Raw genomic sequence first — 23,570 nt, forward strand, 5'->3', positions numbered from 1 at the left:
TTCCAAAATGGGGTCCCTTGGGGAGGTTTCTACTGTTTATCCACATTAGGGCCTCTCCAAACGCAACATGGCGTCCACTAACGATCCCAGACAAATTTGTGATCAAAAAGTCAAATGGCACTCCTTCCCTTCCGAACTTTACTGTTCGCCCAAACAGTACTTTTCGACCACATATCGGGTATTGGTGTACTTAGGAGAAGTTGCACAACAAATTGTACAGTGCATTTTCTCTGGTTACCTTTGTGAAAATGAAAGATTTTTGGGTTAAAAAAACATGTTTTTGTTAAAAATTTATTTTTTCATCTAGGCCACTCGTAAAAGTATCTTACACCTCTAGGCACAGGACGCAGTCCCTACTGTTAGTCTGATTAGTATGACATGTCAATTGTTTTTCCTATTTGAGTTTTGAACTGCAAAGCTGAGTTTTTGCCCAAATTTCTGCCACAAAAAGGCACCTTTTTGAACAGCATAGTGTGCACAAGAAACCCAAATTCGCATAGACTTTGCTTGAAAAGCAGAACACATCCATTTTGGCATTAAACGCTGCAGTTGAAAAAGCAGGTAAAAAGCAGGTAAAAAGCAACGTGGACACATAGCCTGACAGTGAGTACACCAGCACCCCCTGCGGATCGCCATCCCCTGCACGCACCAACCAGGTCCCGGGGCCGCCATCCCTGCCCACGGAGGGGTTAACAACTCGCTGCACAACATCTCCCCCGGGTGCCCCGTCATAGCAGTGGTGGTGCCCTATCTCACCACACACCGTGGGTGGCGTCACAAACTCAATACGGCCCAGCCCGTACATATACGTCCCCCCATTTATTCGGCATGTCCGCGAGACCCCCGGGTCCGGAGACCCTCGAGCCACCACCCCTGAAGGGTCCGAGCAGCGCCGGCTGCTGGCACGGGGCGGCACACCCCACGTCTTCCCTGCGGTCCTCCACGTTGGTACTTCCTGCTTCTCTCTACTTGGACAGGCCACACAGGCCCTCCAGGAGTGCTCCTATGGCATACGCATGCACCACTGACCTTCTCTTAAAAGGCCAGCCCATCATTTCCTGGAAGTGCCTCTCAGCCTATCGCTGAGATGCACTGGGTACTTAAGGCACTCTACCACTAGGGGAGGTGCCTGGTCAACATGGTTAGTTAGTTAGTTAGTGGTTGTTCCCTAGCCAGCTAGTTGTCAGGTCCCCTGGTCCTCTGTGCAATGTACAGTGTCTTTGGCTGTCTCCCAGTCGTGTTGATACTTCGATGTCCGTCCTTCCTAAGGCTAAGAACGCACTTTGCGTTTCCACCTGCGTTTCAGCTGCTTTTAGGTCCGTTTTAAGAAGCACCTTTTTCATGCCAAAAGGCATGCGTTTTGATTTTCCAGCAAAGTCAATGGAAAATGGTGATTTTCAGACGGCCCTTTGCGTTTCTAAACGCTGCCTTTAATTTGCATATTTTGTGGCAAAAACCATGTGTTCAAAGAAGCAGCATGTTTTCAGTTGTTTTTGCCATTTTGGGTGCGTTTTGCTAACATTGAAGTCAATGAGAAATGGCAAAAACCAAGAATCTTCAAATATCCTGCTTTTTACCTGCTTTTTTGGTGCAGAAAACATGCGTTTTGGACTTCAAAAACGCATGTTTTTCTGACATTAAAATAATGGAATAATATGTCCCTTTACACACACATAGTTCGACAATTAAAATAAAGAAAATTATGGTTTTTTTGCTATTTTAGCATTAAATATTATATAACTGCTCTAATTTCATTAAATGTAACTTTTTTCAATATTAATTCCAAAATTATGTTTTCCTTTTTTTTCTATTTTTTCATTCTGTTTGACTATTTAATCTTTATTTAGCAGTGTCTTGATGTTCAAAACGCATCAGTCAAAACGCAGGTGAAAAAGCATGTACAAAAGTGCTGAAAACGCATCTTAAAAGCGGTAAATACGCATGCGTTTTCAGCGCTAAAGTTCTGAAAAAGGCAACTTTGGTCAAATCAATTAAGCCTAAAACGTGCGTTTGGAAATGCAAGTAGGAGAACGCAAAGTGCGTTCTTAGCCTAACCGTGCTATCTGGCTTAGCTACCCCGGTGTTCCCAGCTTTACTAGTAACTGTGTCTGTCCACCCCAGCCACCCCAGCCATATGCCTCAGCTAGCCTGGTGGTCTCAGCTTTACGAGTGAAAGTGTTAGTCGGGCTGCTCGGATACGGGATTGTCGTGGCTCGAGGGGGTCCGGACCCGGCTTGGTGGACACTTTGATCCGTAAAAGGGGGGAGAAGTTCATGGCGCCACCTGCGGGTTGTGGTAATGGGAGTACTACCGCTGCTGGAAGGAGGACCAGGGCAGGGCAGATGGTATGAAGCAGCAAGGTGTCAGTCCCTCCGCAGGTAGGAACAGCCCCGGACTCAGGGTGGTGGTAGATTTGGGAGGACAGGGTGCAGAGACCAGGGTACTCACTGCGGGTAGTCGTGGTGCTGGATGAGGTTTAGAAAGGAGACCCACACACTGTAGGTAAACCAAGGTCTCTGTGTACAGCTGCCGCTGCCGGGAGCCCGTCCAAGTACCCGGTCCCACCGCTGTCACTTAGTGATTTGGAGCCTGCCTCCGTGCACAATTTGTTGTCCGTTGGTGGTCCCCATGGCTTGAAGCTGTTGGGGGCCCTGCTCACTATGTGTAGTGTAGCTGTGTTCTTGAGGGCTGGCACTTGGGACTTCAGTGGGTTACTATTTCTGGAAACACCCCTGTCCCCCTCGTTGTGCTGATGCACTCAACCTCTGAGCTCATAGGGAAGTCCTTGAAGATCTTCTCCTTTTCAGGTGAATTGTCAGGACGTTGAATCGGCTCCTGACCTAGGGTCCTGTACCCCGCCGTGCTCGGTACCGGTCAGTTCTGTTGGGCTCTTCTGGTGCCGACAGTCCTCCAAGACTACGTCCGTCACACCCTTGTCCAATGTCCCTGCTACCGGTCCACGATTCCTCTGGACCCGAGTCACTGCTTGCGACAAAATCAGTTTCCTAGCTCCCCAGGAGCTCACTCTCCCAGCTTTCTCTGGAGCCTACTTCTCTTCTCTGTCTCCCTCTTACAGTCTGCCCAGTTCCCAAGTGGCTGGCCCATTTTCCAGCTAGTCCAACCCCCCTGGTGTGTCTGGCAGTGTCTGATGTGAGGTGATTGTGTTTTGTGGTGCAGATGGGAGTGACATCAGTTTCTTGGGTACCTGGAACCAAGGGGGGTGGGCCCTGCACCCTGGGTAAGGATGCAGTTCCTTATGGCACCCTGATGTATTCAGGGGTGCCACAAAAGTGTCCGTCCACCCTAGCAATGCCATCTGCATCAGACCTCCCGGTGGTCCTTGCTGCACTAGAGCAGGGGTGGGGAACCTCCGGCCCGCGGGCCGCATACGGCCCGCCAAGACCTTTTCTACGGCCCCCGGGACTCTGCCGGCAGCCGCGTCTTGCCGGTTGCCGGCCCTTTAAATCCCCATGCGCGCTACGAGGACGCGCATTCAGCGTTCACTACTGAACGCTGGTCAGTGCGTGTGTTCTCAGGACTTATTTTGTGGGCGGGGTTAACACTTTCGCCCCGTCCCACAGAAGCCCAGCAGCAGTTTGAAGGCTTCAACTAGTAGGTGAGTGTCCCCCCGTGCTGCGTGCCAGCTCTTCCGTGCGCGCTCCCCCGTGCTGCGTGCCAGCTAACACGTGCTCGCTCCCCCGTGCTCGCTCACCATTGCCCGCTTCTCCTTTACAGCTCCCCCGTGCCCGCTCCTCCGTGCTCGCTTCTTTGTGCCAGCTCCCCCGTGCCCGCTCCCCCATGTGCGCTCCGACTGTGCTGCTATGTGCTTATCTCCCAGCTGCCGTGTGCCTGCTCCCTCTGTGTCTGCTCCACCAGGGTTGTGTGCTTCTTCCCCAGGGTTGTGTGCTTCTTCCCCAGGGTTGTGTGTCCCCCAGGGTTGTGTGTCCCCTAGGGCTGTGTGCCCCCCCTCCCCTAGGTCTGTGTGTCCCCCCTCTCCACAAGGACTGTGTGCCCCCCCTCCCCCAGGGCTGTGTACCCCCCTCCCCCAAGGCTGTGTACACCCCCTCCCTCAGGGCTGTGTAACTCCCCCCCCCACCCCCCTGTGCTGTGCCCCCAGTGCAATGTCTGGGCTCTGCATGTGTTGTCAGTTTCCCCTGTGCCCCCCTATTGCTATCCGTGCCCCCCTATTGCTATCCGTGCCCCCCTATTGCTATCCGTGCCCCCTATTGCTATCCGTGCCCCCCTATTGCTATCCGTGCCCCCCTATTGCTATCCGTGCCCCCCTATTGCTATCTGTGCCCCCAGTGCTGTCTGCGCTCCAAAGCCATATCTATGCCTCCCAGTGATGTACATGTCCTCAGCCTTTTTTGTGACGTATATATTCTCCCAGCCCCTCCTGTGATGTATATGCCCCCAGCCCCTCCTGTGATGTATATGCCCCATTGTCTCCTGTAATGTATATATTACAGGTGGGGCTGGAGCATACACATCACAGGAAACACTGGGGACATACATCACAGGAGGAGCTGGGGGCATATATATGCCCCAGCCCCTCCTTTGATGTATATGCCCCCAGCCCCTCCTGTGATGTATATGCCCCATTGTCTTCTGTAATGTATATATTACAGGTGGGGCTGGAGCATACACATCAGAGGAGACACTGGGCATATACATCACAGGAGGGGCTGGTGGCATATACATCATATTGGAGATGCTGGGGCATCTCCTTTAATAAATATATACAGCTGTCCCAGCGTCTCCTATGTGATGTATATACAGTAGTTCCAGTGTCTCCTATGTGATGTATATGCCCCCAGCCCCTCCTGTGATGTAATATATACACAGCAGTCCCAGTGTCAGTTGTGATGTATATGATTTACCAATCTTATTATCACAAAGAGTTGACTGCTCCAGACCGAGACAATCCTGGAAAAGCAGCTGTGAGAAGCAACATGAGCAATATCACCGAAAATTAACCGCTGCGCCAAAGAGAAGCATCTCTGGCCACCAAAATAGGGGTGAGTTAATTAATTGCTTGACCAAATGTAGCCGGGTAATTTTCACATTGATAATTTTGTGCGGCCCCCGATGGTTCGTAGAAATTTCCAGATGGCCCCCGGCAGTAAAAAGGTTCCCCACCCCTGCACTAGAGACTTTGCCCGTTTGTCCCCATGTCTGTCCCTGCCCTGGGGGGTCAGCTGCCACAGTCCCAGTCACTGCCCTGGGAGTGGCACCTGCTGTCTGCCTCGTGGCAGGTGCTTAGTCATTCCACTCCCACCAAAAGGGTAAGCCCAGGGTTCCCCTGTGGTTCAGTGAGTCCACTCCTGCTCGCTGGTTTACCATTTACAGTGGTGAGCGAGGCAAATGGTGCTCCTTCCCTTATGAGGCTTGCCGTGTGCTCAAGTAATAGATTTCCACCACACATGGGGTATCGGTGTACTCAGGAGAATTGCAGAATAAATAGTATGGCACATTTTCTCCTGTTACCCTTGTGAAAATGCAAAATATTGGGCTAAAGTAACATTTTTGTGGGAAAAAGTAAAATTTTATTTTTTTTTCTTTCCACATTGCTTTAGTTCCTGTGAAGCACGAAAAGGGTTAATAAGCTTCTTGGATGTGGTTTTGACCAGTGTGAGGGGTGCAGTTTTTAGAATGGGGTCACTTTTGGGTATTTTCTATAACCCAGGCTTCTCAAAGTCACTTCAAATGTGATGGCCCTAATGAATCGTTTTATAAATTTTGTTAGAAAAGTGAGAAATTGCTGATAAACTTTTTACTCCCCCCCCAAAAAAAAATATGCTCATGTAAAGTAGACAAGTAGACATATGTTAAATGTTATTCATGAACTATTTTCTATGACATAACTCTCAGGTTTTAAGTGAAAAAAATAGTATTGTGTATCAGCTCACCACTTCAGAAGTCCAGAAGGGCCCAGCAAGTGCCAATGAGCAGGTGCACGGAAATCTGTGTCCACATGAGTTTGTGAGGACAAAAAAAGTGATGATCCAGCACCATATAACATTCAAAATTTCTTCTCTATTTCATCGTTTAAAGAAAGGGAAAAAGAGGGGGATCCACCATCTCCATAAAAGCGTAAATATATGGAGATGGTGCATCCCCCTCTTTTTCCCTTATTTTAAACAATGAAATAAAAAACAAATTTTGAATTTTATATGGTGCTGGATCGTCACTTTTTTTTGTCCTCTCTGCATAAAAATTTAAAGTTTGAAATTTTGCAAGATTTTCTCCAAATTGCCGATATTTTCACAAATAAACACAAAAAAACACAAAAAATATCGTCCTAAATTTACAGCTATCGTGAAGTACAATATGTCACAAAAAAAGTCTCAGAATCACAGCGTTCTATAGATATTACTGCATAAAGTGACACAGGTCAGAATTGTAAAAAATGGCGCTGTCATGAAGGTGAAATGGGACAATAATGAAAAAATTAACCTGATTTAAAATAAAAAGGTAAAACTCAGGAATGATCAGGATGTTCAGTTGATTATTCTTGTATTTTAGGTATGTGCTGAATAACATATGCCATTTGTGAGTGTGCTATATACAGTGTGTCCACCCATATCCTGTCCACCGCCATTAACTTGAAAATGGCGGCAGCTATAGGCATAGAAGTGGTGTCTAGGTATAGTAAAGTAGCCATGCGCGATGCAATTAAACCACCTATAGTGCCACCTGGTGGAAAACAACGGAGTTAGCATTTTTGTCTCGAAAACGGAACGAGATAGAGAAAAAACAGTGAATTAAAAAATTGTAGGGCTTCATCAATTCAATACGAATCGACACCTTGCATACAGAAATGCTATGATATGAAACCCATGACCCCCACCCCCCCCCAAAACATTGAATGCTGGTCACGCATATGGCGCTCATTTAACTTTGATGCTCAAAGTGGCTACCGTCAGCTGCAATGCACATCTGGACAGCATACCGTATCTTGCTGCACATTGTGCAATATGGTAGGTGACACGTTTGCACAAGCATCTGTGATACGTTGTCGTAGGTCCTGCAATGTTGGTGGAGGGGTCGCATACACCTGCTGTTTGATGTGACCTCACAGAAAGAAGTCCAATGGGGTCAGGTCAGGTGAGCGTGGAGGCCACTCCACGCAGACACCATACCCAATGACTTGTAGGAAGGTCTCCATAAAGTATCGCTTCACGTCCGCAGCCTTGTGAGTTTTACATGTTCTAATCATAGCATTTCTGTATGCAAGGTGTTAATTCGTATTGAATTGATGATGCCCTACAACTTTGTAATTCACTTTTTTTTCTCTATCTCGTTCCGTTTTTGAGATAAAAAATGCTAACTCCGTTGTTTTCCACCAGGTGGTGCTATTGGTGGTTTCATTGAGTAGCGCATGGATACTTTACTATACCTAGACACCACTTATATTCCTATAGCTGCCGCCGTTCTCAAGTTAATGGTGGTGGACAGGATATGGGTGAACACACTGTAGACAGATTTTTAAGATAAAGGAATGTATATAGGGTTTTACACTGTTTCGGCCTCTAACCCCAATAGATAAAGCCTGATTACTACAACTACCTGGTTACTGTACTGACACAAGAGCTAGTGGTCTGTGACTTTTTGATGTCAGGGATGAGTGGTCCTATTTCTTGTTTGTGTCCATAAGGCAGACGGGAGATGTAAAGTCCTGCTCCAAAATGCAGCCCTCTTCTTTCGAAGGCTGTATTTAGTATTTACATGTGGCAGATTTGATGCAGAATTGTTTTGTACCTGTGTAACGGGGTGCCAGGGGTGCCTCGGGGCTTGTAGTCGTGGCCCTTGCTGTCAGGCTTACCCCTGGCGCCACCGTCACTGGGGGGACAGGAGATGCCTTGGTGGGGCAGAGTGTGGTGGTGGTGCAGGTGTTGTGCGGCGCACAAACACTCTTCAGGCATGGTTCAATGCAAGTAACAAACATCTTTATTCTTCACAAAGCTCCACACGAGGCAATAGGGTGATGATACGCTTTCTTTAGCTGGGGAAAGCCTGTCCCTGCGTCCCCTCCAGTGGGGATGTGCCTGACTACTCCTCTTCGCCCGGCTCCCACTTCTGGCTACCCACAGCCCGGACCCACACCGGACTGCTTCACGCTATGAGGTTCCACCCGCTCCTGTTCTCTCCGGCTTTCTGTCCTTCAGCTCCCACACTCTGCCCCGGCTCTGCTGCTCCGCTCCCGTCCCCGAGACAACTGCTCTCCTGATCTTTTCTTTCCTTCTCAACCCTTGCTCTGCCTTCCCCCTTGCTTCTGCCGGCTCCTCCTCCCCACTGTGGTGACAGCCGTCCCACCCGGCCACTAGGGGTACCCTAACACAATACACATGCAGATACAAATAAAACATTTTTATTAATTACAATTCCGGGTTATCTCAGCTCCCTCCTGTAGAGGGTATGCTCACCCACTACACGCCTCCCCTCTTAAAATCCGAGCCTCCCGGCAAGGCTCCAACTATAACCACATAAAATGTAAACACAGACATAACATGGTGATAACCTTCAGCCCAGTCCACAACAGGCGGCCCGTACGGGGAAAAGGGGCACCAGTCCAGCGCCCGGTCCTCGGCAGCGCCCGGCGGCTTAGCAGCGCTCCCGGTCTTTGCTGGCGCCCGGAGGCTTAACAGCGCTCCCGGTCTTTGATGGCGCCCGGAGGCTTAACAGCGCTCCCGGTCTTTGATGGCGAGCAACAGGCATGTAAAACTTGTAACAAACTGCAAACTCTTCGCCCTGCGGAGGAGTCCCTGGCTCAGTCTGGCAGCGAACTCTCTCCGGGCTTTAGCAACTGGAACACAAACTTCTGCCGGTCAGTCAACAATACCGGTCTTCATACAAGCCGTCTGAGGCGATCTACTCCGGAGGCCAGGACCGCTTCCATTCGGCCGCCTGGGCCTGGATGTAGGCACCCAGGGACTGCCCAGGTTGTCGGCGTACCCTCCGGAAAGATACGGGAGCGAAAGGGGGCTCCGATGACATGGCCTCTTTGGTTCCCGGCGGGGGTGATGGAGTCGCTACCCGGGGTGGTTGAGGCACGGGTTGCGGCACATCCAGGACGATTACCGGACGATTGGTAACGCTCTGATTAACCACCACCACCGGGGTACTCTTTTCCGGGTCAGCGGTCGGGCCAGACTGCACCTCCGGTGTGACTGCCAAGGTGCGCCTGGAATGGGAGGCATCGGTCGACATCGGTTTTGGTGGTGCTCGTCGCCGGTTCTGGCATTCCTCCCATTCCACTTCCTGCTGCCACTGAGCAGCCTCTTGTGCGGTGGGCACCCGGGTCACCCCAACCGCAAACAGGCCCCGGCAACCCACTTCCCTCAGGAACCGTACCTTCTCCCCTTGGTACAGGGTATGCAGTCTCTGTGGGAGGCCTTCTGTATCTAAATGTACTCGATTGTAGAAGTAGTCGTCCCCGGTCTCGCCGTCCCGGATGAAGCCGTACCCCTCTCTTTGGTTGAATTTCACCACCACTCCGGTGGTGTACTGCTGCTCAAATTCCTCGCTCCGGGGACCCGCCATCATCTCCCGGGCGACGGTCTCGGCGAGCAGCCGCTCCTGTACTGGATCCGGCTCAGGTAAAGGCGTCAGGGTCGGTGTAGAAGCTGGAGGAAATGGAGGCGGGCTTGCTTTTCCCGCTCTTGAGCATACTCCACCCCCAGTCTCACACCTCAGGTCGACCCCTCCGCGGCGGCACTTCTTTCTTCTTACAACACCGCCCACTTCACATGTCTTCTTACGTGCCCTGGGACCGGCACCTCCCCTCTTTGGGCGGAGTACTCCGAACTTCTTTTTCGGCACTGGCCAGCCCCAGGCACTTCTTTTGGCGCCAACTTTTCGCGCGCTTTCTGCATCTTCACAGACGACGGCCATCTTGCCGCCATCTTGTGCCTGGTCCAACGCTGCAGGCACTGTTTCTTCTTCCCACCATGGGACCGGGAACCTTCTCCAATAGTCCGGATCCTGGGCCCTAGGCACCACTTGATCTCCATCTTCTTGTGGGTCCCGTTGCATATAATCCGGATCCTGCCGACTACGCCACATGTAACGGGGTGCCAGGGGTGCCTCGGGGCTTGTAGTCGTGGCCCTTGCTGTCAGGCTTACCCCTGGCGCCACCGTCACTGGGGGGACAGGAGATGCCTTGGTGGGGCAGAGTGTGGTGGTGATGCAGGTGTTGTCCGGCGCACAAACACTCTTCAGTCATGGTTCAATGCAAGTAACAAACATCTTTATTCTTCACAAAGCTCCACACGAGGCAATAGGGTGATGATACGCTTTCTTTAGCTGGGGAAAGCCTGTCCCTGCGTCCCCTCCAGTGAGGATGTGCCTGACTACTCCTCTTCGCCCGGCTCCCACTTCTGGCTACCCACAGCCCGGACCCACACCGGACTGCTTCACGCTATGAGGTTCCACCCGCTCCTGTTCTCTCCGGCTTTCTGTCCTTCAGCTCCCACACTCTGCCCCGGCTCTGCTGCTCCGCTCCCGTCCCCGAGACAACTGCTCTCCTGATCTTTTCTTTCCTTCTCAACCCTTGCTCTGCCTTCCCCCTTGCTTCTGCCGGCTCCTCCTCCCCACTGTAGTGACAGCCGTCCCACCCGGCCACTAGGGGTACCCTAACACAATACACATGCAGATACAAATAAAACATTTTTATTAATTACAATTCCGGGTTATCTCAGCTCCCTCCTGTAGAGGGTATGCTCACCCACTTCACCTGTGCCAGTATATGTGGTTTACAAAAATACTGACCAAGCTGGAGAAATAGATCCAGAAATATTCAAGTTTTTGCAACGAATTTGCCCTGTGTCAACTGACACCAAGGGGTTGACTCTGCAGTATGACCAGTAGGGCTTATAAGTGTGCAACTATGTTGCAGGAAAAAAATGGTTTAAGGGATTGCTCTTTCAGGACAACCCCTTTCCGTAAGCGTTCACTCCTGGCATCCCTGGAAAACATCTGATTTGCTTGGGGACGTTACAGCAGCTAGTTGTTTTCCCGGCAGAGACCAATGTAGAATTACACGAGGGTCATTCAGATGAGGAGGAGACATACTGTCCATATCAACAGATGTTTCTTTAGGAGACAGCTCTATTAATGCAGTGTTCCCAAGCTTGTGGCTTTTCAGTTGTTGCAAAACCCCTAGCATGTCCTGACAGCCTGTGACCTCATGATTGTCATAAGCCAGGAATCAATATTTATTGGAGAATAGACAAAAGTACATAGAATTGTTTTTACAGCTTTTCGTGGAAAAAAGAGAGACGATCCAAAATAAAACAAACAAAAAGCTGTATGCTTGCCTCCCCTGGGTCTTCCATGGCTGTGCTTTCTGCAGACTGTGATTGGCAGCCACTTGGCTTGGATGCAGACTGGGTATACAGAGACCAGCAGGTGATGCCATATAAGTGCTCCCTATCCAGATTGCTTCATCCTCAATAACTTTAAGGGTATGCGCATATGGGGTCTATACCTACAATAGCCCTCAGTCCAGTAGACCACTGCGCAACCAGCTCTGTCCTCACCTATTGTACCATCACCCATTCCCTGTAGACTGTGAGCCCTCGCGGGCAGGGTCCTCTCTCCTCCTATACCAGTCTGTCTTGTACTGTTAATGATTGTTGTACGTATACCCTCTCTCACTTGTAAAGCGCCATGGAATAAATGGCACTATAATAATAAATAATAATAATAATAATAATAATAATATATACCACTGATTTCCAGTCTGGACAGATATTCTGCTGCATATTATTCAAAATTTTGTCCACAAAACCCAGAGAAATTCTGCAGCACAAATATAGAAAAGTGAAAGATCTAAATATTCCCCTCCGTTTCCACAACAAAATTCACAGTGGTGGTAGCACATACCCTAAGGCAATGTGCACACAATGTCTTTTCAAGTGGGTCTGCTCTAAAACCCACCTGAAATAGTGCTAACTAAAATGCTCAAAAGAATAAAGACGTGCTTGTTCAAATGTCGAGGCTATTAAGAGCCTTTTAACTGCTTGCCGTTTTCAAGACACCAAGTGGTTAAAGGAACTAAACAGGGTCAGAACGATTGCGGTTGCAGGGCCCAGAGGCAGGGCTGTGGAGTCGGAGTCGGAGCTCATTTTGGTGGAGTCGGTATAAAATGCACCGACTCCGACTCCTAAAATATATAATGAATTGGGGACAGTAGTGCAATGCAGAATGTGCTGAATATTTTTTCATAGGAATTTGGGAAAGTTATGAAATGTCCTATAAATGGCTTTTCTATTCCTGATCTAAGGTTACATTCACACACAGCGTTTTTGCTGCGTTTTTTGAGGATATGTTTGTCAGCTGCAAAAGCAGATCAGCTTTTTAAAGAACCGCATCACCTGAAAGGATTTTGAGCTCATAAATAATGCTTTCAATAGCAAAAGCAGATTAGAAAACCGCCACAAACTGACATGCTCATTCTTTGTGAGGATCTGTTTTTGAGCACAAAAACAGATCCTCACAAAACGATGTGTCTGAATGTCCTATCTTGAAACCCATTGCCTTTGCTGGCATGCCCAGAGTTACTGCATTTCACTGAATTATTTTGCCATCAATGTTCGATATGATGTTTGTGACAAGAAAGAAATTGTTAGCAAGACACTGGCATTAAAAGATACTAAAGCTCATCACACCAGCCAGTTTCTCTAGGCCTTAGTGGAAAAAGTTCTGCAAGATTACAAACTCAAAAAAGAACAGGTTCTTGCCATTGTAAGGACAATGCTTACAACATAAGTACAATTAAAGTGATGAATGAGAGTAATGAAAAACATCTAGAAGAAAATTTAGGATTCAGTTTGTTTGAGATGGAGCCACAGTGCTGTTCATGTAACAGAGGAACAAACAGATATTACAACAGAAGAACAGCAAAATGATACTTTAGGATTAGATAATCTTGTTGAAGCTGCTTCAAAACAATTTCATATTCATCACATGCGCTGTGTTGTGCACACGCTGCAGCTGGCAATAAGAGATAGTCTGCAAGAGGGACCCCAATTTCACACATTCGGCTTTTTGCCGGTTTGGCGAATGCGGCGCACTCCAGTACAGTGTATACAGTACAGTGGCAGCGCGACAAACGCCGGTCACATGCTGTCATGTGACCCGGAAGTTGCGGCGCTGCCACTGTACTGTATCGTACAGTACTGGCATGCGCCGCATCCGCCAAACCGGCGAAAAGCTGGATGTGTGAAACTGGGCGGACATGCTGGAAATCTGATTGGAAAAGTGAGGAAAATGGTTATTGCCACCAGAACCCCTAAAATTGATTCCATCTTGAAGAGACATGCTGGAAAAGGGGCAATTGTTGATCAAGCCACTCGGTGAGGCAGCACTTATTTAATGACTGAGCGATTGCTTGAACTAAAATAATTTCTTATAGATATGGTGAACCCTCAAGTAACCTTAAATGAAGGTCAATGGACACAGGTGGCTGAATTGAAGGAATTGCTTAATCACCCATTTACCGTGACTAAAAAATTACAAGCTGAGGATTTAACTCCTGGCATTTTCATAAGGGAGTGGATGAACTTGCTATTTTGCCTTTCCCAAAGAGGAGGTTTAATCGCAGATGGCATTTCTGCTTCAATGAAACAGAGAGAGACACAGCTATTGGAAAATAAAATTCTTCTGGCAGCTGTTTATGTGAACCCAAGTCATCGTATACTGCTTGATGATCAACAGCTTACTAAAGGAAAAGAAGCTTTGAGTGAGGTAGCAACTAGGATGAGCAGCTACAGGACTGCCAGGTGCAAGAGGACTTGGGACCTGACAGTGCTACTGCTGCCATATCTTCATCCTCATTAGCTGAGGAGTTTAACTTTAACAAGTATTTGGATGACATGGAGCAGGCAAAGCGTTGCCGCAAGGAAAAAGATTTCACTCAGTCTCCTATAGCGACAGATTTCAGTAAAATTTTTCACTTGCTCTCAAAGAAATAGAAAAATTCAACCATTCATCAAAACTGACTGTGCATGAGGCAATTCCTTTATACCCGGAAATTGTAAGAGATGTTGCCCATGTGTTTACAGCTTTGCCTCCAACCCAAGTTACTGTAGAGAGGTTGTTCTCTAGCCTTAAAATTATTAGGTCAGATTTGAGGTAATCTGCGAACGAGGATCTGATGGAAGCAATTGTATTTCTTAGAACAAATTCATAGGCTGCACAAATGTTATTTACTATGTTTTTTTTGCCACTTACATAGTTATTACATAGTGTTATATATAACACTATGTAAGTGGTAAAAAACAGTTTTCAACTAAAACATACTAAATACTAACATTTAGTATATTGCTTATATTTAAGTGAAAATTTATTGTAGTGCAATGTGAACATCAGACATGTAATCATTTTTATGATACAATAATCAAGATATTTAGATAGAACATAAAATATATTTATTGCAATACAACTTTAGAACACAAAAAACTAATAAATTATAAATATGTAATACAATATGTCAATATGTAATATACATATAAATAAAATATATATATATATACACACACACAGACACACACACAAGATATACATGTAATCTACTGTATATTACATAGTGTATTACATATTTACAATTTTTACAGTTTTTTGTGTTCTAAAGTTGTATTACAATAAATATATTTTATGTTCTATCTAAATATCTTGATTATTGTATCATAAAAATGATTAAATGTCTGATGTTCACATTGTACTACAATTCATTTTTCACTTAACTATAAGCAATATAAGTGGGAGTCGGAGTCGTGAACTCGGAGTCGGAGTTGGTGCAAGGGAAATTGAGGAGTAGTTGAAGGTTTGGCTTTTAACAACTGCTTCAAATACTCTGAATTAACTACCCAATGATCCTAATGGCAAATGCTTACAAAAACAAAGAAGAAAAAACAGCACAGCATGCTATATAGGAGCATTTTCCCATTACAATCAATAGGAAGTTTTCTCAGGTATAAGTTTGTCATGTGGAAGTTGGGGTAAGATCTGCTTTAAAATCCACATAAAAAACTTTGCGTGAACAACACACCATAGAAAATGCACGTGCAGATAAAACCCCCGATAGCCTGGTAATAGATCTGTTAGTGAAGGAGAGGTGATTTTACCAGCTTGTAGCCATGTCTGGCGGTATAGGACTCTGTATGCTATGTTACATAATGCCACGAAATTGGTCAAATGCATGTAAGGACACTCCAGAAAACGTTTAATGTATCAAAAGAAGGAAATGAGCATTTTTTCCTCCCAAAAAAAGGAGTACACAAAGTCACAGTAAATCAATAATTTTATTAATAACAGAAAAAAATATCCACAAAAAAACCACACCAATAAAATAGTAAATTGAAGTTAATAGGACAAGATATTAGGACTAAGCGGTATTATATTGCACATGAAAATCAATAAAGTGACCTATGCTATAAGCCTGTTCAAAGAGTATTAAAACTGAACGATCTTATCTTGCACATAGAAAAAAGGAATAAAGTGACTTGTGCTTAGGGCCTATATGAAAAAATCATTTGAACCTGTGAAAAATCACTGTAGATATTATACTATTATATAAAGTGTCTATGTGTCCATTATTGCACAAACTCCATATGAATACGGGCTCAAATAAAGCAACAATACTAGTCACTACCAATGACATATGTGCTAAATCCCAATTGCTCTGTGGGGTGTTGCTGTGGAACAGCTTCCGCTAAGAAAGCTGCGCAAGATGAATTAATCCAATAAAGGTCCGCAGGCGAGCGGTATAACACAGTAAACTAAACGCTAGTGCGTTCTATAAATTATGGAATCACAGCAAAGGCCACACAGAGCAGTTTAAGCCTAGGGATAATTAAGGTACAAGGTACAAGAACAACTGAAACGGCAATATTGGTCATCAAAAGTAAATACGTGCTAGATCCCAGTTACTCGATTCGGCGTTGCTGCGAAACAGCCTCTGTAAAAGAGAGCTGCACAAAGTAAATACTCAGAAATAATCCATTGTGCGTCCGCAAAAAAGCGGTATTGCGTAATACATTAAACGCAAGTGCGTTCTATCAATTACATGTTCGCAACAAAGCCGCAAGAGCAGTAATTACCTGGGACTGATGATCACACCGCAGACATCCGATTCCCCGACACTTGTTTCGCTCCCGGCTTCTACAGGGGGCTTTATTCCTTTTTTCTATGTGCAATATAAGATCATTCAGTTTTAATACTCTTTGAACAGGCTTATAGCATAGGTCACTTTATTGATTTTCATGTGCAATATAATACCGCTTAGTCCTAATATCTTGTCCTATTAACTGCAATTTACTATTTTATTGGTGTGATTTTTTTGTGGATATTTTTTTCTGATATTAATAAATTATTGATTTACTGTGACTTTGCGTACTCCTTTTTTGGGAGGAAAAAATGCTCATTTCCTTCTTTTGATACATGCTATGTTACATGTCACATTATAAACTTGTTGGTATATACGCCCTTCATATGACGTTATGGCTTCCTCAGAGGTCACATATGTTTGCTCTGTACTGATTCTGTATTCCTTTCCTCTCACAGGAATCCCCGGTATTGGAGAGCAGTTTTTGGATTACATGATGTATCAAAGCCAGATGCTACAACGCAAATATCCAATATCAAACTAATTATTATTCATGGACACTTTCTCATTACAACTATGGATAGTGATGTTGTTTTGTTGGAACTAAGCAATCCAGTTAAATACACAGATTACGTCCAACCAATCTGCCTGGCAACACGGGCACTACCGCTGGATCCATTGACAAAATGCTTTATCACCGGCTGGGGGACAACTTCTGCTGGAGGTAATCTCTTGTACACGTTTATTAGGTTGTAATGGTACGGTGTTTCCTCGTTCCTGCGGTGTCACACACAGCGATGTGTGCTGCCGCAAGAACGACAAACAACCTCGTTACTCACCTGACAATGATATTTGGTGTTTGGACGACCTCTCCAAAACCAACGATTTTAACCACTTTTGTGATAGTTGAAGGTCGCTCGTACGTGTTACACGCTGCGATGTCGCTAACAGCGCCGGATGTGCATCACAACCACTGTGACCCCGACGATAAATCATTAGCGATATTGCAGCGTGTAAAGCACCCTTTACTCTGATTGCTTCTGTTTAACCATATACAGTGCCTTGCGAAAGTATTCGGCCCCCTTGAATTTTTCAACCTTTTCCCACATTTCAGGCTTCAAACATAAAGATAAACATTTTAATGTTATGGTGAAGAATCAACAAGTGGGACACAATTGTGAAGGTGAATGAAATTTATTGCTTATTTTAAACTTTTAAAAAAATAAATAACTGAAAAGTGGGGCGTGCAATATTATTCGTGCCCTTTAAGTTAATACTTTGTAGCGCCACCTTTTGCTGCGATTACAGCTGCAAGTCACTTGAGGTATGCGTCTATAAATTTTGCAGATCGAGAGACTGAAATTCTTGCCCAATCTTCCTTTGCAAACAGCTGGAGCTGAGTGAGGTTGGATGGAGAGCGTTTGTGAACAGCAGTTGTCAGCTCTTTTCACAGATTCTCGATTGGTTTCAGGTCTGGACTTTGACTTGGCCATTCTAACACCTGGATACATTTATTTGTGAACCATTCCATTGTAGATTTTGTTTTATGTTTGGGATCATTGTTTTGTTGGAAGACAAATCTCCGTCCCAGTCTCACGTCGTTTGCAGACTCCAACAGGTTTTCTTCAAGAATGGTCCTGTATTTGGCTCCATCCATCTTCCCATCAATTTTAACCATCCTCCCTGTCCCTGCTGAAGAAAAGCAGGCCCAAACTGTGATGCTGCCACCACCATGTTTGACAGTGGGGATGGTGTGTTCAGGGTGATGAGCTGTGTTGCTTTTACGCCAAACATATCGTTTGGCACTGTTCCCAAATAGTTCGATTTTGGTTTCATCTGACCAGAGCACCTTCTTCCACATGTTTGGTGTGTCTCCCAGGTGGCTTGTGGCAAACTTTAAACAACACTTTTTATGGATATCTTTGAGAAATGGCTTTCTTCTTGCCACTCTTCCATAAAGGCAAGATTTGTGCAGTGTACGACTGATTGTTGTCCTCTGGACAGACTCTCCCACCTCAGCTGTAGATCTGTGCAGTTCATCCAGAGTGATCATGGGCCTATTAGCTACATCTCTGATCAGTGTTCTCCTTGTTTGAGACGAAAGTTTGAATGGATGGCCGGGTCTTGGTAGATTTGCAGTGGTATGATACACCTTCCATTTCAATCTGATCACTTGCATAGTGTTCGTTGGGATGTTTAAAGTTTTGGAAATCTTTTTGTAACCAAATTTGGCTTTAAACTTCTCCACAACAGTATCACGGACCTGCCTGTTTTGTTCCTTGGTCTTCATGATGCTCTCTGTGCTTTACACAGAACCCTGAGACTATCACAGAGCAGGTGCATTTATACGGAGACTACATTACACACAGGTGGCTTATATTTATCATCATCAGTCATTTAGGACAACATTGGATCATTCATACATCCTCAATGAACTTCTGGAGTGAGTTTGCAGCACTGAAAGTAAAGGGGACAAATAATAGACAGAGTGAGAAAAGCATCCAGAACGCACATTTTTGACAGTGCGGTCCCACTCGGCTCTCCAGCATCCCCATAGACTTGCAGCAGAGCCGAGTGGGACCGCACTGTCAAAAAGAGCATGGCTGGCTGCGAAACAGAGCTGCGCGATCAGAATGAACTGGATGAACTTCACCCGACTTCATTGTGATCGAGCGACTCTGTGCGTGTGCCACGGCTTGATTTGCGATCACAGGTGAAGGACTGAAGTGAGCCACGCGATCAGCAGTGCTGTCACTCAGGTTACCTGTGGCCAGATCGAGTCCTCCACCCGAGACCTGTGGCCACGGATAACCTGAGTGACATCTCCGCTGACAGTGCAACTCACTTCAGTTTCTGCGTGGAGCTGACAGGAGCGGCAGTGTTCTACAGCCGCTCCTCTCAGCTTCATGTAGCAGAGCTGGATGCGTCGTGGGACCTCATGAGGATTACGCTGGACCTGGAGGGGTGTTTGGGGATTTTAATAAAGTGGTGAAAGAGGGTGTTTTTTTTGTCTCTTATTTCAAATAAAGGATTTTTTTTGGGTGTTTGTGTTTATTTACTTTCACTTATAGGTTAGGTTAATCATTGGGGGTGTCTCATAGACGCCTGCAATGATTAATGTAGGATTTAGTGGCAGCTATGGGCTGCCATTAACTCCTTATTACCCAGATTGCCACCGCACCAGGGCAATTCGGGATGAGCCGGGTAGAGTCCCGGGACTGTCGCATCTAATCAATGCGGCAATTCCGGGCAGCTGCTGGCTGATATTTTTAGGTTGGGGGGCTCCCCATAATGTGGCGCTCCCCATCCTGAGAATACCAGCCTTCAGCCGTGTGGCTTTATCTTGGCTGGCATCAAAATTGGGGGGGACTGCATGCCGTTTTTTTTAAATTATTTATTTATTTATTTTACTGCACTACATAGACCCGCCCACCGGCGGCTGTGATTGGTTGCAGTGAGACAGCTGTCACTCAGCATGAGGGCACGTCTGAATGCAACCAATCAAAGGCGCCGGTGGGCGGGGGAAGCAGTGAATACGAGATGGAATAATGAGCGACCGGCATTTTCAAAAGCTGGAGAAGCCGCCGCACCGATGATCGGTCAGTGATCGGTGAGTATGAGAGAGGGGGGGTGGGATAGACCGACAGAGAGAGACCGACCGACAGGGAGACAGAGAGACCGACAGATAGACAGAGAAAGAGTTCTAAAACGAAATGTGCGGATGGAAATTGCACAATCTTCATAGATTGTGCTGGGGACGCAGGATGCATGCTTTTACGCTGCGGTGCAGAATGCAGCATAAAAGCATGATAACACGCAACGTGCGCACATAGCCTAATATTGCACGCCCCAATTTTCAGTTTATTATTTTTTTTAAAAAGTGTAAAATAAGCAATACGTTTTGTTCAACTTCATAATTGTGTCCCACTTGTTGATTCTTCACCATAACAATAACATTTTTATCTTTATGTTTGAAGCCTGAAATGTGGGAAAAGGTTGAAAAATTCAAGGGAGCCGAATACATTTGCAAGGCACTGTAAATACTGCTGTCAGTCATTGATTTCCGCATTCAAATGGTGTGTGCACCGAATTCCATTGTTCCCCCTCTTGTAAGTTGACTGCAGGGTACCAGTGTGTTGTCTGGCAGCTGGGGACCTGCTGAACACCTCTAGGGCTGCCAACTCAATTCTGTGAAACACAGCAGTAAATGGAACACATAAGTTCAAGTTCTAAAATAATAAAGCAAGAAGAAAAAAATAAAAATATTTAAAAAATATATAAAAATTTGACTTAAAGGGAATCTGTCAGGTGCAATATGCACCCAGAACCATGAGCAGTTCTGGGTGCATATTAGTAATTCCTGCCTAGCTGTCTCTGTATACACTAGTATAGATAAAGAGATCTTTAGAAAAAGTATTTCTAAAGATCGTTTATGATATGCTAATGAGTGCAGAGACTAGTCATAAGGGCTTCTCTTGGCTGGTTGGCTCGAATAGCATGTTAACACCCCCCTGTGGGTGTACTAGCATGCTAATTAATGTGCAGTGACGCCGCACATACCTCACTCTTGATGGCGGCCGGCGGAGTATGGATGCGCAGTGCGCATGATCCGGAGTCCCCTGAACTTCCAATCATGAGCACTAAATTGATGATGGGTGTAATCATCCCAGTTTCAGTGAGGTACAGTACACATTATCGGAAGTCCTGGGGACTCCGGATCATGCCCAGTGCGCATGCATCCTCCGCTGGCTGCCATGAAGACTGAGGTATGTGCGGCAAAGCTGAGCATTCATTAGCATGTTAGTACACCCACAGTGGTGTGCTAACATGTTAGGGGGGGCTGACTAGCCAGGGGAAGCTCTGCTGCGAGCGTGAGCCGAGTGTCATGCGACTGTAACCCGATCTTGCTATCAGGTCACAGCTGTGAAGCTGAGGGCGGGTGCTGCGGAGGAGAAGGAGGGATTAATCCCCCATCTCCTCCATTGTCAACCTGTGCGTATATCACACTGCACTGGGATAACATCATAGTGCAGTCCGATGTTTCTGTCGCACCCATTCACTTGAATGTGTGCGAGGGATACGGCTCTCGCAGAAAATCGCAGCATTTTGCCGCTTTTCTCACATCCACAATCTCGATGCGAGAAAAGCTGCTCTCCCTCATTGACTAACATAGGTCCAACTGCAATGCGAGATTTTCTCGCATTGCACTCGTCCGTTTTTCACGCTCGTGTGAGCGTACCCTTATGGCAAGTCCCCGCCTCATTAGCATGCTAGTGTATACAGGGACGGTTAGGCAGGGATTAGCAATATGCACCCAGAACTGCTCGTGGTTCTGGGTGCATATTGCACATGACAGGTTCCTTTTAATTATTCTGTCCATACAAGTCAAATACACTAAATTCCGTAATAAGAAAAAAATATGCAAAACACCAGAATTTTTTTTCCCTTCAGTTGCTGTACCTCCTATAAGAAAGCAATAAAAGGTGATCAAAACATCATCTGAACTCCAAAGTGTGGTATCAATAAAAGCTTCAGATTGCCATGCAAAAAAAAAAAAAATCCCACATATAGTTCACAGTTCCATCATCCATTTATAATTTCTTTTTTACCACTTAAACAGCCAAAAGTAAAATTGGAGATGCTTTTTTTTTACTATTTCAGCTCCCTTGGAAGTTTATTTCCATTTTTTTGTATATTGTATTGTAAAATGGACAGTGTAATTCAAAACTACAACTCATCCTGTAAAAAGAACAAATGAAAAACCGTCATAAACCATCAATAGACAAATAAAATATTGTGGCTCTTGAAAGAAGTGGATAATAACAAAAGCCCAAAACCAAAAAATTGTCTATGGCAGGAAGGGGTTAAGGCGGCGTTACACGCTACGATATATCGTGTGATTGCATGAGCGATCACACCCGCCCCCGTCGTTTGTGCGTCATGGGCAATTCGTTGCCTGTGGCGCACAATGTCATTAACCCCCGTCACATGTACTTACCTTCCTAACGATGTCGCTGTGGGCGGCGAACATCCTCTTCCTGAAGGGGGTGGGACGTTCGGCGTCACAGCGACGTCACACAGCGGCCGCCCAATAGAAGCGGAGGGGCGGAGATGAGCGGCCGGAACACCCCGCCCACCTCCTTCCTTCCTCATTGCCGGCGGGACGCAGGTAAGCTGTGTTCGTCGTTCCTGGGGTGTCACACATAGTGATGTGTGCTGCCTCAGGAACGACGAACAACCGGCACGCAGAAGGAGGAACGACATTATGAAAATGAACGACGTGTCAACGAGCAATGATAAGGTGAGTATTTTTGCTTGTTAACAGTCGTTCGGAGGTGTCACACGCTATGATATGTCAAACGATGCCGGATGTGCGTCACAAATTCCGTGACCGCGATGACATATCGTTAGATATATCGTAGCGTGTGACGGTGCCTTTAGCATTTTAAGCATTTTTCCTCAATATCCAGATCTGTAAAAAGGGCTCTAATGTTTCCATGAAAATCCAGTACCACTATAACCAACGTGCAGTGTATGGGAAATACAGATGTGAAGCCTCATACAGACATCTGTTTCTCATGTATATGGGTTCTATCAGTGTTTTTGATAGCTAGGACACATGCCCATTATATTCTATTGTGCTGGTCACGTGTCCGAAGATTTGTCTGTTTTTGATCAGCACTTAATGGCATTGGTGCACAGTCTGTAAGCGGTCTTTGAGTAAGGCTATGTGCACATGTTGCAGATTTGTTTGCAGACAATCTGCACCCAAATCTGCATGTACTGGCAAGAAAAATGCTGTGGAAAATAATTGTGCGTTTTTGCGGCGATTATAGTAATTTTTAGCGGTGATTTGTTGCTTTTTTTATGCGTTTTTTTTTCATTGCTTTCAATGGTGAAAATGCAGGAAAAAACAAAGAAAGAATTGACATCCTGCAGAATATTTTCTGCAACAAAATCTGCAAGGAAAAAATTCTGAACGTGTGCAGGATTCTCCTAGAATTTGCTGGCATCAGGATATCCTTGTAGATTTCTGAAAATCTGCAAGAAAAAAATGCAGCAAAAACTCACAGTGTGCACACAGCCTAAGCCCTCATTCAGAGTCAGGTTTTTTGACATACGCAAAAAAACAGTCTGGGTTTGATCAGTGTTTTTCATCAGAGTTTCATCAGTTTATTCTTTCCTAACTATCAGACAGTGAAAAATGGACAGCACAAGGGTGGAAACTGAGTGGTGTTCGATTTATCTCACGGACCTGTAGACTTTCATTGTTGAGTTTGAACTGACACATGCATCAGTGTCAGGGTATGTGCGCACGTTGCTTTTTACCTGCTTTTTACCTGCTTTTTTGCTGCTTTTTCTTCTGCGCTGTTTAGGGTATGTGCGCACGTTGCTTTTTACCTGCTTTTTACCTGCTTTTTTGCTGCTTTTTCTTCTGCGCTGTTTAATGCCAAAATGGATG

At 45.9% G+C, this 23,570-nt stretch overlaps 1 protein-coding gene across 1 annotated transcript in view; it reads left to right on the top strand.

The window, feature by feature from the left end:
- The window catches only part of TMPRSS12 (transmembrane serine protease 12), a 90,388-nt gene that overhangs the window by 18,851 nt on the left and 47,967 nt on the right, over positions 1-23,570 (top strand). The window contains exon 3 of the mRNA XM_075334507.1: positions 16,567-16,832. Within this exon, the coding sequence (XP_075190622.1) occupies positions 16,567-16,832 (266 nt within the window). The remainder of the gene's footprint in view (positions 1-16,566; positions 16,833-23,570) is intronic.

The sequence above is a fragment of the Anomaloglossus baeobatrachus genome, chromosome 2, assembly GCF_048569485.1.
Source record: "Anomaloglossus baeobatrachus isolate aAnoBae1 chromosome 2, aAnoBae1.hap1, whole genome shotgun sequence".
NCBI lineage: Eukaryota > Metazoa > Chordata > Amphibia > Anura > Aromobatidae > Anomaloglossus > Anomaloglossus baeobatrachus.